At 33.1% G+C, this 14,718-nt stretch overlaps 1 protein-coding gene across 1 annotated transcript in view; it reads left to right on the top strand.

The window, feature by feature from the left end:
* Window positions 1-14,718, top strand: part of MTBP (MDM2 binding protein) — a 76,698-nt gene that overhangs the window by 4,578 nt on the left and 57,402 nt on the right. The window contains exons 3-10 of the mRNA XM_011941098.1: window positions 1,000-1,073; window positions 1,168-1,319; window positions 3,538-3,596; window positions 5,110-5,254; window positions 6,228-6,345; window positions 9,027-9,161; window positions 11,469-11,563; window positions 14,322-14,391. Coding sequence (XP_011796488.1) covers window positions 1,000-1,073; window positions 1,168-1,319; window positions 3,538-3,596; window positions 5,110-5,254; window positions 6,228-6,345; window positions 9,027-9,161; window positions 11,469-11,563; window positions 14,322-14,391 — 848 coding nt within the window. The remainder of the gene's footprint in view (window positions 1-999; window positions 1,074-1,167; window positions 1,320-3,537; window positions 3,597-5,109; window positions 5,255-6,227; window positions 6,346-9,026; window positions 9,162-11,468; window positions 11,564-14,321; window positions 14,392-14,718) is intronic.

The following is a 14,718-nucleotide window of genomic DNA, read 5'->3' as shown; positions in this document are numbered from 1 at the left end:
AGTGGAGATGAATTTAAAGGGACCCCTTTTTAAAAAAAGAAATACTTTGAGAAACACTTGTGTGTGTTTAAATGGCAGTGACAAAGAACAGACAGAAGGGAGCAGAGTGAAATGCAGGGAAGATAATCAGTGAGCTAGATAATAGAATCAGTGGTCTCGGGAGGTTTGGCCGGTAACATTGAATTGGAAGGACAGTGCCTCTTACACGTTAAAGCGGAGGAAAGAGGAAAGACTTAATGGGAGAACAAGTTGAGTTGTATGTTTCCTGAGAGGATGTTATTGGAATTATTACCTGATAGTTTCTATTTTGTTAAGGTGGTAGGAGTCTTCTGCTGAGATTGTTGGAAGAAAGTGGTAATAAGAATTTAGCATCTTACCTCACTTCCTTCCGTTAGTTAAGCCTCAGTTACTACTTTTCTTCTTCCTTTTTTGAGTCCAATCTGTATACACAGCTCTAAATTCTTTATGACTCCTTGACACATACCCTGGGGTGACCCTTAAAATTTTATATCCTCATATAATACTCCGTTCTCCAAGAAGAGCATCTTCCTTATCTTTAGGCTGTGGTTGCTCTTTAACGCCTCTGTCTCTGGTTGGTCTGAACCAACCTGCATGGTCTTTGGAGAAGGAATTGTTTTCACTAAAATGACTTACATGATTTTGTGTTACTCAGTGGTAATTGAGTAGCTGTATTTTCAACATCTTTATGGTAGATTGTAATCTGTGTGAAATGATGATTAAAATAATAAAAAATAATAATATGGGTTTTGAATTGTGACAAACGAAAGCCAAGTATTTATTGTGAGTAAAGAATTTTGCTCTTGAGGTAGATTATTCTATTTGAATTTTTAGCAGAGATTTTTAAAAGATCCACATATATATGTTGGATAATTATGTAATATGTTTGAAAATTATGGTCTCTAAGTACAGTATATATGCTGTGTCATCTGCTTATTTATGGTATGCCTTTCTAATAATAAGTGTGATTTTATTTTCAAGCCTGTTCAGTGGGTGGTATACCTGGTTCCAAGAAGTGGTTCTTTGCAGTGCAGGCAATATATGGATTTTATCAGGTAATATAAATTAAAAAATAGCTATTAGTGAATGTCTTTGCTAATATAAATAATTTCATCATCCATTATTTAATACAATCTTTTGATTTATTAGTTTTGTAGTTCTGATTGGCAAGAGATACCTTTTGATACAGAAAAAGATAAAATTGAAGATGTTCTTCAAACAAATACCGAAGAATGTTTGAGTGCTGTTGAGTATTTTGAAGAAGAAGATAGTAATAGCAGGGAATCATTATCCTTGGCTGAGTATGCTTATATGGTTTTTGTATTATCATTAAAATACTTAATATTAGACAGTTATTTTAATCCATGAGAATGAAGATTATATATTTTAGCGTCTTTACTGAAGAAATTCTAGTTAATTGAAATTTTCGACTCCACTTTGGAAGACAGAAGGCAATTTGGGCCTTTTATTTGAATAACATTCTTTAAAATGCATGTTTCTTAAGCTTACATAATGTCAAGAATCATAAAAAGTCGTATTTTAATTGACATATTACTTTCTTGAAGATAAATTCTGCCTAATATTTTATTTTTGAAACAGGGTCTTGCTCTGTCACCCAGACTGCAGTGCAGTGTTGCAGTCATGGCTCCCTGCAGCCTTGACCTTCTGGGCTCAAGCGATCCTCTGACCTCAGCTTCCAGAGTAGCTGGAACTATAGGTGTGCACCACCACACCCAGCTAATTTTTGTTTTTGTTTTTTTTTTTTTTTAGAGATATTGTTTCGCCATGTTGCTCAGACTGGTCTCAAATTCCTGAGCTCAAGCAATCTGCCTGCCTTGGCCTCCCAAAGTGCTGGGAGTACAGCTGTGAGCCACTGTGCCTGGCCAATAATGTATTTTAAAAGCTTGAATAGAAATGTTATTTAATGTTAATAGCTAGCATTCATACCAAAGTATCATTTTCATTTTGCTATTTGAGGCCAAAATATGTGACTTCTTTAATTTATGTGTATTTGCAGCATTTCAGGTACCTTTTAAAATCCATAAAGAGTTTGTGAGGATTATATATACATGACTGAGTTCACGTTTAGGTTTTTTTGAATTGTGGTACAATATGTAAGTTGATCCAGGTGACATAAGTTGTGATAGTAATTTTTCTCTTTCTGAAATATCCCTCCTCTTATAATTAATACCTCTTATTTTAGTCTTTCATGACGTTTCATGACAAAACTGCTCTTATTGTAGTGGTCACATATTATATCTGTAAGTAGCTGTAGACTTAAAAAATTTCATTTTCCTTTTTCCAGGTCATATTTGTTTGTTCTGATTAATAAAAGGAGACCTTTCAGAACCAGAGAAATATCGCTGAACCAACGAGGTAGACTTTATTTACACAGTCTTAGGCCGGTCATGTAACTTCTCTGGTCCTTTGTTTTCTCATCCGTAAAGTATTGAAGTACTTTTAGGTGATTTCTCAGGTGCTTTCATTTACCCTTAAAAACCCGTATCATTCCATATGTTTCCTACCACTATTAAAGTATAAACGTTTCTAGTAAGTGACCTAATAATTATTTCCACAAGAGGGAGCTTGAAAACTAGAGTTTACGTAAGATGCCTTAAGTTTCTAAGATGATGGTGGGTTTATAATAAAGGATTTAAGTACCTTTATGCTATATAATAAAAAATTGTATCATATGGATAAAACTAATCCATTTTGAAGGATCTGAGGAGGGCATCATATTCTTTAGTCAAGACTGTTAAATACCACTCAGAGAAAAATCATGTCCTTTTTTATTAAACACTTAGCATTTTCTTACTTTTAAGATTCAGAAAAATGGCTGGGTGCAGTGGCTCATGCCTGTAATGCCAGCACTTTGGGAGGCTGAGGCAGGCGGATGACTTGAGCCCAGGAGTTTGGGACCAGCCTGGGTACCATGGCAGAACCCTGTATCTACAAAAAATAAAAAAATTAGCCAGGCATGGTGGCGTGTGCCTGTAGTCCCAGCTATCTCAGCTATGCAGGAGGCTGAGGTGGGAGGATCACCTGAGCCTGTAGGATTGAGGCTGCAGTGAGCTGTGATCATGCCACTGCACTCCAGACTGGGTGACAGAGTGAGACCCTGTCTCAAAAAAATCCCCAAAATCAAAAATAAATAAATAAATAAAAGATTCCAAAAATTTTTTTGTCTGTTATGATTTATATTTAATATGCTAGTAATAATTTAGGGAGTTTTATTCCCTTTGTTTGTTTGTTTTTGGGGTGTGGGTAAGAACTTGTACTCAGAGTTTGAATCCTAGCTTCTGTACATACTAATTATGTAACTTTAGGCAAGTTATTTAAAGTGGAGATAATAATAGTATTATAGTAGTACCTCCTGGAATTGTCATAAAGATAAAATGAGATTATACATCTAACCTGTTTGTGTCTGTGCAACAATCTTTTTAGTTAATAGTACCTATTATGATTATATATCAATGTATTTGTGGGTTTTTTTTCCCCTAACTTACCCTTTTATTTTAGTCTCTATGAAGAAGCTGCAGAAAATTTGCATCAGTTATCAGACAAGCTTCCTGTTCCTGGTAATATTTTATGACTACTTTCAATAATTTGTATCTTATCTTATTACACTTTTTATGAATAAGTGATAAATTCATTCTTTATGTTAGTGTTCTCACTTTAATCTTTAAATTAAAAATTACAAAACAATTTATAATTGAAGTTGATACAGAATGTACTCCATTAGAGTACATTACTGAGATGTAGCAGTTCTTTTCATTGTTTTCATTTAGTTAGGCGAAAATTAAATAACTATCTCTGTTTATTTAGTTATTATTGAAGAAGAATCTTTCTACTACAGACTGTTGTTTTTCAGAGTATGTTCTGTAGAAGACTAATCCTATAAACAGCTCTTTGAAAAAGAGATTATTTAACCTTGATAATTTGGATAACATTCTTTTATGGTGAAGTTACTATATGCATTATCAAATGGAATGTCATACCATAAAAGAAGGCGTTTCCTCAGCTTTTTTTTTATATTTTTTTTCCCATAGTGGAAAGAATACTTTGTGAAATACTGTATCATAATATTCCTAAAACTGTTTTTTTCTTTTTTCCTTTGTGTTAATCAAGTAGCTGTCATCTAATATTTGGTACAGTTGGCATCCACAAATACTTTGAAGAGTATTCTTTTCTGAATACTTTGTTTATTGAAGGTCATTATGAAGTAAATATTTGTACTAGGAGCCAGGTGTACCATGATGAATAGAGCATCTGTGATAACATAAAGAAGCTTATAGCTTATAGTCAGTCTGATCTCTGTATTCAAGGAGATCATATATTAGTACAAAAAGCCCCACATAGAAAAATAACTGAATGAGTTGACCAACGTATCAACTTTTAAAATGAAATGTGTTGAGTTCAAAGGATGCACTGAAATATTACGTAGTTGTCTTGGCAAATTAGAATGCTTTGATTATCAAATTTAGCTCCAGTTTGTTTCATTTTGATTTTTGTAGTCCTTCAGGAAATTTATAATTTTATAAAATTTAAAGTTTTGTGAAGTTATTGTTTCTCAGGATCTAATGATGATGTCAGTGTAATTGGTTTTCTGAGTGTTTTATTGTCCTTTATAAAAGAGACATCATTTATTTGAACATTACAGTTTTGCACTAATTCGTTCTCTTTTGGATAACAAAATTATGTTTAGAAAAATATAATGAAATTGCACAGATTTTTTTTCTCTGTTGAGTACAATAGCATTGATGATCTTAAGAGCAATGTGTGTAATTAGTCACTGCTGCAGAATTGGCAAGTAGTTATGATATAGTTTATTGTTTTCTAGTATATGCTAGCTGTTTCAAGATAACATGGCTATAAATCAAATGATGAACAGTTAAAAAGTTTGAATTCCTAAAGACATATATTGTTTTGAAGAATTTCAGAAATTAAAACTAAAATCTTCCTTTGTCTTCTAAATAAATATAAAATTCATTTTTCTAAATAAACATAAAATTCAGTTGTTCAGGGTACTATTTTGAGACATTTCAGATCTAACTTTTTAAAAATTACAAAAATGCCTTTTTCTCTTTCTAGGTAGAGCAATGGTAGATATAATACTATTGCCTTCTGATAAAGATCCTCCTAAATTGAAAGACTGTTTACCTACTGTAGGAGCATTAAAACATTTGAGAGAATGGTATTCAGCAAAGATCACTATAGCAGGAAATCATTGTGAAATGTAAGCTTCTTTGTTCATATTTGATTATTGTCTGTGTTGCATTGTCTGTTTTCACAATTAACATACTATTCTGTTTTCAGACTCAGCATTTGAAAATTATTTTAATGTGACAAGATAAAATTGTGTGTTATACCATGATTGCACATTTGTGTATTGAGAAGAATCTAGATGTTTCATATTTTATATTTATGTTTCTGAAATATTTAAGTGTTTAGTAAATATTGATGCTACTTACAACCATTACTGAGGATTAATTCTATAAGCACACTGTATGCTTTTGAACATAGATACACTGGATTTGTCATGTTGTATTTGGTTTTCTGTTATGTGCCAATGTAGGAATAAATATACACTGTTGTATTTTATGATATTTTAGCAAGGATTAATTGTATATTATAATTTTGACCCTTAAATAAACATTCAATTGGATTTAACAACTTCATGATTTGTTTTCATTCAGTGAATGTTTATTGAGCAATACCTTTATGGCAAGCATAGCAATAGATGCTGGTAAGTTAAGAAAGTGAGAAGACATGATCTTTTTCATTGAAGTGCAGCGAGAAACAGGAATGCTAACAGTCAAGATAGTCTGTGATAAGTGCTGTTATAGAATTCCATACAAAGCTGTATGGGGACAATATAGGAGAGCAGTTCTCTTTTTGAAGATAAGGGAGTGACATTGTGCCTGTGGTGTGTGTATATCTGACATCTTTAAGCCAATAGTAAGAGGAAAGTCTTTCTTCATCCTTAGTACTAAAGATAATTACTCTAAATTTGTGAGGATGTTGGGACTAAATGAACATGTGACAGCAATTCACTTAGAGACTGACTTAATGGGTGTTTCATATTAGCAGGAAAAATACAGCAATATAAATTTTGCAATTTTGCCTCTTAGGCTTGTAGTTGACTATAATGATTAAATCAGTGAAATATAAAACCCTGTATTTAATTGTTGCAATCTTTTTTTTTATAGAAACTGTCAGAAAATTGCAGAATACCTTTCTGCTAATGTTGTATCTTTAGAAGATCTCAGAAATGTTATTGACTCAAAGGAATTATGGAGGGGAAAAATACAGATATGGGAAAGAAAGGTAAATGGATTACTCACAGTTTGCCAAGCAGGCCTTTCAATTTTATTTACAACACAGATATTTAAATAAATCGTAACGAAAATGTACCTTATAAAGATATTCTAGACTAGTACTATCTAAGTAGACTTTCTGCAATAATGGAAATGTTCTATATCTATGCTAATACAGTAGCCTACAAACCACTTATTACTACTGAGCACTTTATATGTGAGTAGTTCCACTGATGAACTGAATTTTTATTTGATTTTAATTTACTTTAATTTAATCATAATAATGTGATTATGTTTTGAGTGCTGCTTGCAGAATGTAACATTCTTTTAAACCATAGAATTTGACATTAATCGAGTTCATGTTGTTTATCCAAATTGCTGTATTTTATTGCATGTGTAAACTACTAGAAAAATTGCTTAGAGCATATTGTCTTCCCATAATACTACCTTAGGTGATCTTTGCTGTTTACTAACCAGCCCTCAGATTTTGAACAAATTTTTTTAACCTTACTGGACCCCAGATTTCTCAATTGTAAGATGAGAATGTTCTATTAGGTGGACTCTTCTAATCCTGAATGTCTATGAAGTTTCTATTTCATTTTGACGTCTCTTACTATGAAAGAATGTTTGTGGGTTTTGTAAGTTGTGTCCATTTTGAAATAAGTGTTCATAGTAATTTATGTATTTTTGTAAATAGGCAAAACTAACTAAGAAAGTTTCTTAATGTTTGTGTAGGGTAGCATGGGAGCATGAGTAGGCTTTTGAGTTCCTCTAAAGTTTTACTACACTAATTACTACACATTTTTTTCTTTTTTAATTCACCCTTAGTAATGGTTTAATAAAATCTCTGATTAGACAACAGGAATCAATGTGGCTGGATTTGTCTTGTTGATTTGCATGTTTGCTCATCCTGATCTCAGAAAGGTTAAATCTGCAGGTGAACTCTCTCTGCAAGTGTTTTGATATATAAAAAAAAAACCCACATAGGCTGGGCACGGTGGGTGGCTCACGCCTGTAATCGCAGCACTTTGGGATGCCAAGGTGGACACATCACGAGATCAGGAGATCAAGACCATCCTGGCTAACACGGTGAAATCCCATCTCTACTAAAAATACAAAAAATTAGCCGGGTGTGGTAGCAGGCGCCTGTAGTGCCAGCTACTCGGGAGGCTGAGGCAAGAGAATGGTGTGAACCCGGGAGGCGGAGGTTGCAGTGAGCTGAGATCGTGCCTCTGCACTCCAGCCTGGGCGACAGAACAAGTCTCAAAAAAAACCCCAATAAACAACAAAAAACCCCACATAGCCAAGTGGAAGAGTGGAAGATACAGTTTGCTAGAATTGCTTTTGTATGTTTTCTGAAACTGCATGTTTACGTACAAGAAAGATAATGGCAGAGTTATTTTCATGAGATTCTTTTATTCTCTTGAATAGGAAATTAAATGTCCATAAATTAAATACATAAATTACTATGAACACTTATTTCAAAATGGACATGACTTACAAAACCCACAAACATTCTTTCATAGTAAGAGACGTCAAAGTGAAATAGAAACTTCATAGAAATTCAGGATTAGAAGAGTCCACATAATACAACATCCACGTAATACAAGCATTTAAAACTTGAAATCACTTTTTTTGATAGAAAACAACTTTTTAGTCAAGAGGCATTATGGTGATTAAGGACATAGATTATAGAGTTATATTGCCTACAATCAAATCCCAACTCTTTTTTCTTTCTAGTTTAACGTAGCCTGATGTGTAATGCTTAGCCTCTTGGTGCTGCATTTGTCTTTGTCTATAAGATGATGATAATAGTTCCTATCTCACAGATTTTTGTGAGGATTCAATTATTCAAAGCACAGGGTAACCACTCAGTAAGCGTTAGCTATCACTGTTGCTGTGGCTACCATTACTATTATTAGCATCCTTGCTATTACTACTTCTGCAGTAATTGATCTTAGCAGCATTTATCAAAGACAAACTATGTGAGACACTGTACTAAGGATCTAGTAAGGAATAAGATAGAGCCAGGTGCGGTGGCTCACGCCGGTAATCCCAGCACTTTGGGAAGCCAAGGTGAGTGGATCACCCAAGGTCAGGAGTTCAAGACCAGCCTGACCAACATGGTGAAACCCTGTCTCTACTAAAAATACTAAAAATTAGCTGAGCATGGTGGCAGTTCCCTATAATCCCAACTACTAAGGAGGCTGAGGCAGGAGAATCACTTGAACCAAGGAGGTGGAGATTACAGTTAGGCAAGATCTTGCCACTGTACTCCACCCTGGGCCACAAGAGTGAAACTATGTCTCAAAGCCAAAAAAGAAAAAAAAAAAACAACAAAAGGAACAAGACAGACATCTTCTGTCTTTGCATAACTTACAGACTGGTAGGAAGCCAGATACTGAACAATGCAAAGGAGGTTGTTTGGTCCTATGGCTGCGTAGAATGAGCTTAACATACTCTTGCCAGCTGGTAAAGAGCCAATGAAAGCTTTTCATGAAAAACTGAAAAACTGATGTGTAAGTTAAAATAGGATGTATACCTAAATGTAAGAAGCACACTTTTGAGCTGAGGACTCAAAAATAAATTTATACATGGGTTTCCCCTCAACTTTTACATTGTAATAAGATATATTAATCTTACAGCATTATTCATGATACTTGTAACTGTGTTTTCTTGATCTCTTTTCAGTTTGGATTTGAAATTAGTTTTCCTGAATTTTGTTTAAAGGGAGTCACACCTGAGAATTTTAGTACATCTAACTTAAATACTGACTTCCTTGCCAAAAAGATAATACCATCAAAGGATAAGAATATTTTGCCAAAGGTAGTTGTGTTTAATTTTTTTGTGTGATCATTCATGTGTATTTTTGTTCCTATAAAATATGTTTGAATCTTGAATTAATATTACTAATATATGTGCTTAAGTGTGCTCACTAGCATAGTTTTTAATATGATTAAGTACTTCAGTTATACTGTGTCATCAGCATTAAATTTTGGTGATGTTGTCATTGTTTTAGATGTTTAAAGATATGTAGTGATACTCAGTGAGTATAGTTCTGAAACCACCTTGATATTGTCATTGTTTTAGATGTTTAAAGATATGTAGTGATACTCAGTGAGTATAGTTCTGAAACCACCTTGATATTGTCATTGTTTTAGATGTTTAACGATATGTGGTGATACTCAGTGAGTATAGTTCTGAAACCACCTTGATGTTGTCATTGTTTTAGATGTTTAACGATATGTGGTGATACTCAGTGAGTATAGTTCTGAAACCACCTTGATGTTGTCGTTGTTTTAGATGTTTAACGATATGTGGTGATACTCAGTGAGTATAGTTCTGAAACCACCTTGATGTTGTCATTGTTTTAGATGTTTAAAGATATGTGGTGATACTCAGTGAGTATAGTTCTGAAACCACCTTGATATTGTCATTGTTTTAGATGTTTAAAGATATGTGATGATACTCAGTGACTATAGTTCTGAAACCACCTTGATATTGTCATTGTTTTAGATGTTTAAAGATATGTGGTGATACTCAGTGAGTATAGTTCTGAAACCACCTTTGGTTTGGGCTTTACTGTGTGACCTTTCTAAGACTTAGTTTGGAGAGAATATGATGTAGTGAGAAGAGGGTATGTTTTGGTGTTAGGTAAACATGGGTTTGGAACCTGACTGTGTCACCTATAAGTTGTTGTTTATAACCTTGGGTAGATTGATTAACCCATTTGTGAAGTGGAGGCAATAGTAACACACGTATCTTACAAAGTTATGAGGATTATATGAGGTAAGAGTTTAATATCTGACATAGTACCTGACATATGCTTAACTTACAGTATAAGAAGTATCAGTTCTTGCCCCGTATCTTCTATACATTTGTTCTTAAAATGCAAGTAATTATAAAATATAATAATTAGGAAAAGGTTTAGTTGGCTTTTTAACATTAGAAAAATAACATAAGAAGAGATATTTATATGAGGGTATCTTAGAATTCACTTTAAAAGAACTAATTTAAGAATGTGGAAATCAGTGGTCATGAAGTTAAAAAGATGTCAAATTGATGGTTAATATTTTCTAATGAAAGGGTGGTACAAACAGAGAGTATAATTTCTGATTTGAACTCATTTCTCAATATTTGTTTAGAATTGCTTACTTTTAAGTAACTGTGGCCATCTTTCACAGGAATATTAAATTATTTTCTAAAGATTAGAATAGAAAGATTCATGACCTCAACTTTTCTTCAAGTATGAATAATGTATCCAAATTTTTGCTACTGTTGAAGAGAATCTTAGGGTACAACTTCTTCAATAATGTAAAATTCATATTCTCTCTCTGTATATGTATAGACACACACACTGTATAGATACATATGTTTATAGATGTATACACACATAATGATATATGGTGAAATTACTCTACTTTTTACAAGTCTAAAACTTTGTGTAACTTCTTCAAGAAGTGTGCTCTTTTCTTTGCCTTTCATGTGAAGCACATGGCTCCAACTATTGAAATAGCAGCCCTTCAATAACAAATTCTAATTTAGTTTTAGGCTTTACTGAAGAAATATAGTACTGAAATTTTATTTTTTCTGAATGGAGCTTTCTATGTTAATTGGCACATGCTGACTTGACTATCTCTGTAATTTATTTAGTCTTTTTGCTAGAATTTTTTTTTTTTTTTAATGTCAGTGTACCACTCAACCTAAGTTCATCCTGGAGTGTCTTTTCTTTCACTTTTTTAGTCTACAGATTCCACCTGCAGAGGTAGGTTGTTAATTTGTTTCTTCAACACTATAGCCTATTGTATCACCTGTCTGTCTTGTTGAAGATAAACAGCAAAAGTTGAGAACTGTTGTCCTCTGTTGCTTACCTCCTCCCATACTTATTTTCTCCTGTGAAAGCTCTTCCTGGTTACTAAGTGATCTCCATGTCTGTTTCTCTACCCTGAAAGGTAGAATTGAAATTGAAGAAATTCTGGTCTGCTATAGAATATAGGATTACATACTAGGCATGCATAATGTGTAAAAAGTTTCTTTTTAAGATCCATTTTAAAGTTTTAAACCCTTAATCACTAATTTGTTTACTTTTGTTTATGGTATTTAAATATTACACAATTTTAATTTCTTTTCTAGGTTTTCCATTATTATGGCCCTGCTTTAGAATTTGTGCAGATGATAAAATTATCAGATCTACCCTCCTGCTATATGTCGGACATTGAATTTGAGTTGTATCCTTTCATTTACATGTTCATTTTAGATTACATTTTCTGTGTCAGGTAGAATGTTCTGGTATTGTCGAGTAAATATACATGTTAGATATATATTTTTCATTATATTCATTGTTTTAATGTTGATGTTCAAGTAGGCTGCTGGACTCCTTATTGTTTTCCCACCTCCTGGATCCTATACCTATTTTATCAGAAATCTTCCTCCCTATGCAAGCATTTTTATTTTTGTTCAGTATTGTTGAGACTTTTCTATGGATAGAGCTGTGGAAATAATACAGAAGTGATTGAGCCTTGTTTCTTTAATGCAGTTATAATATTCTCTGCTTAAGCATAGGACTAATATACTCTGACACCTAGTCTAGCGTTAACTGAAACTTTGTCCTTCCCACCCACTGCCCAGACATCACCATGTATATATTTTATGTGCTTTTGTTAACTGTACTTTTTTTTTTATATAGTTTTAATGCTTTTGGGAAATAATTTTCCTTTTCCTGAAATCCAGGAATACATCTCCATGACTTCTATGTTTTACTCAATATGTTTCTGCTGAAGAAGTCTGTAACTGCAGTATATCATAGCATGTAGTAAGCACTCAATATTGTCAGATGAATGACTTTGGACTGTGTCAGCCTAAATCAAAATACTCATTATTTTCTTATTGAAAATTCCTTGCTGCAGAAAAGATAACGTTTACTAAGGCATAGGAGAACCTTACCCAGCTGAAAACTGTTTGTAGTCTAGAATCTCTAAAGAGTAGTCGTTTTTTGGTTTGGGGGTGTTGAGGGCAGTTATAAGTAATCAGATTGGAGAGGCTTTTCAGATTAATCAGGTCCTAAAAGACCTTACATATCATGATTGGGGTTAAATGCTATCTGAAAGATAATGAGGAATCATACAAGGATTATAAGCCAGACAGTAGCTTAATGAGAAGTAAATTTTAGATCATGCTGGTAGGATTTTGGAAACCTGAGCAAAGCTCGAACTAAACAAGTGGCATTTGGAATGGAGAGCCAGGAAAAGTACACAATGTGTTAAAGATGTAAAATCAACACGATATCATGATTTATTTATTACATGCTGAGAAAGTGAGAAGGCCAGAGAGTGTAGTTGATTCCCTATGTTGAAACTGGTGTCACTAGTTGAGATAACATGAGATGAGCCATTTTCATAGAGGAAGAGGAGTTCAGGTTCAGGTAGTTGGAGTGGTAATGTACATTGTAGTAAAAGGTATAATAGGTAGTTTTGATAAATTTTTATCCATTGTACATTACTGTTGAGAACCATTTAGCCAGCATTCTACCTGGCAGTATAACTGTAGATGTTACTTTCAGATATAATCTATTATTAATCCTTCTTTTCTCTGTCCTCATCTATTAGCAGCTTATTGGGCAGAAGCTGTTTGACATATTTATCTTACATTAGATTCTTGCCTTAGACCAATGGTTTTCAAACCATCTTCCAAGGAAAGTCGAGGACTCGGTTCTCCGGATAATGGGATTGAAAGATAAGTTGAGTGGGCATGGCTCTTGGCCCCCTCCTACTGCAACCAGAGCAGCATCTCTTCTGCCCTAAATATTGGGTTTCCAGATAAAATGTCACTTGGAAAAAGTTTTTGTATCAAAAAGGTTTGCAAAGTGTACTGTAAACTGTTTTCATGGTACTACCCAACATTTAGATGTTTGACCGTGTTTTTACATAATATTCAGTATACTTTTTACTACCATTACGTTAAGAAAAGTTCTACAACTTGGGGGAAAAAATCTTCCCTCAAATACTGTATTTATGCTTTTAGAATAGGCAGAGGACTTCCTGGTATATGGTGTAGAGAGGAAGGAGAAATGTTAGGAATCTGTGGGAAAAAAAAAACAAGTAATTTATATACTCAAAAAATGTTTAAATGTTTATCCTGCCATCACCATGAAGAAACGTAAGAATCAGTCAGCTGATGTATCATTTTATGTATTTAAGTAAATATAAATGGTATCATATGTATCTGCAAATATATTCAACATATTTTAAACTCTCTTTTAAAAATATATAAGAATGTTTAGAAATACACCTAAGAACAGAACATTTTGTATAAAAAGAAATACAATTTGTATTGTATAATTGTGTAATAAAAAGAAATACAATTTCTTTTTATACAAAATGTTCTGTTCTTAGGTGTATTTCATTTTGTATAAAAAGAAATGAAACACTAGCCTAGTGTTTTTGAATTTTTATTTAGAAGCTACAGTTTTTATAAATTTCTTGTTCTTATAGTTTATAGTAATGCTCTTTATAGTAGCACTGTTTCTTAGCATTTAAACAATAATGCTAAACAAGACATCTCCCATTATAGAGGGACAAGCTATGAAGATAAAATTCAACAATTAGTTAATTAGTCACAAAATGTTGGCCATTTCTTCTCTGAGGGCCTCTCACACCAGCATCTTCCCTTCTATTCTTCTGTCATCCTCATTTTCAAATTCTCACTTCCATACAATCAGATATTTTAGTGGGCATTTCAGTGGACACCACTCTGCCTCAATCAATCCAGAATTAAACAAATAATTAAACAAATTTTTGGCATTTTCAGAATTAAACAAATAATTGGAAAAATAATTATCCTTAGGGAAAGGAGTAATTGTTAATGGCTACAGTTAAATTTTTTAATAAATGAATTTAAGCAACTGTGGAAGAATTGAAATAAACTTACTTTAAGGAGTACATTGTTTCACAGGTACCATTACATCATTTCTTTAACTCCTTAGTACAGAGGATTGACAAACAGTACCAAACAGAATTCTGTGTTGCTGTTGGAGCAGATTTCTTCTCTGTGTAGCAAGGTATTGAGGGTCTCTTGGGGGTTTTTTGTTTGTTTGTTTTTATACTTGCCACTTAAGGATGTGTAAGAAAATGGATGTAACTTACTAATCTGTTTGCTTGATGACTTGGTTTCTTTATTGTAATATAGGATAATTTTGGTCCTAACTCATATTAAGATATTTTGGACTTTTCATAATAACTGTAAAAGTAGTCTGCAAACATAAGTGACATTTTGTTTTTAGGAGAGATTTTCAGAAATAAGCTTTATGACTGGTAATTGTTATTGTTAACCTACTTCTTCAACATGCAATTTCAATTCTATGAGAAGACATTCATATACTTGCATT

The sequence above is a fragment of the Colobus angolensis genome, unplaced genomic scaffold (assembly GCF_000951035.1).
Source record: "Colobus angolensis palliatus isolate OR3802 unplaced genomic scaffold, Cang.pa_1.0 Scaffold198, whole genome shotgun sequence".
NCBI lineage: Eukaryota > Metazoa > Chordata > Mammalia > Primates > Cercopithecidae > Colobus > Colobus angolensis.
This window is presented reverse-complemented; position numbering and strand designations above follow the sequence as displayed.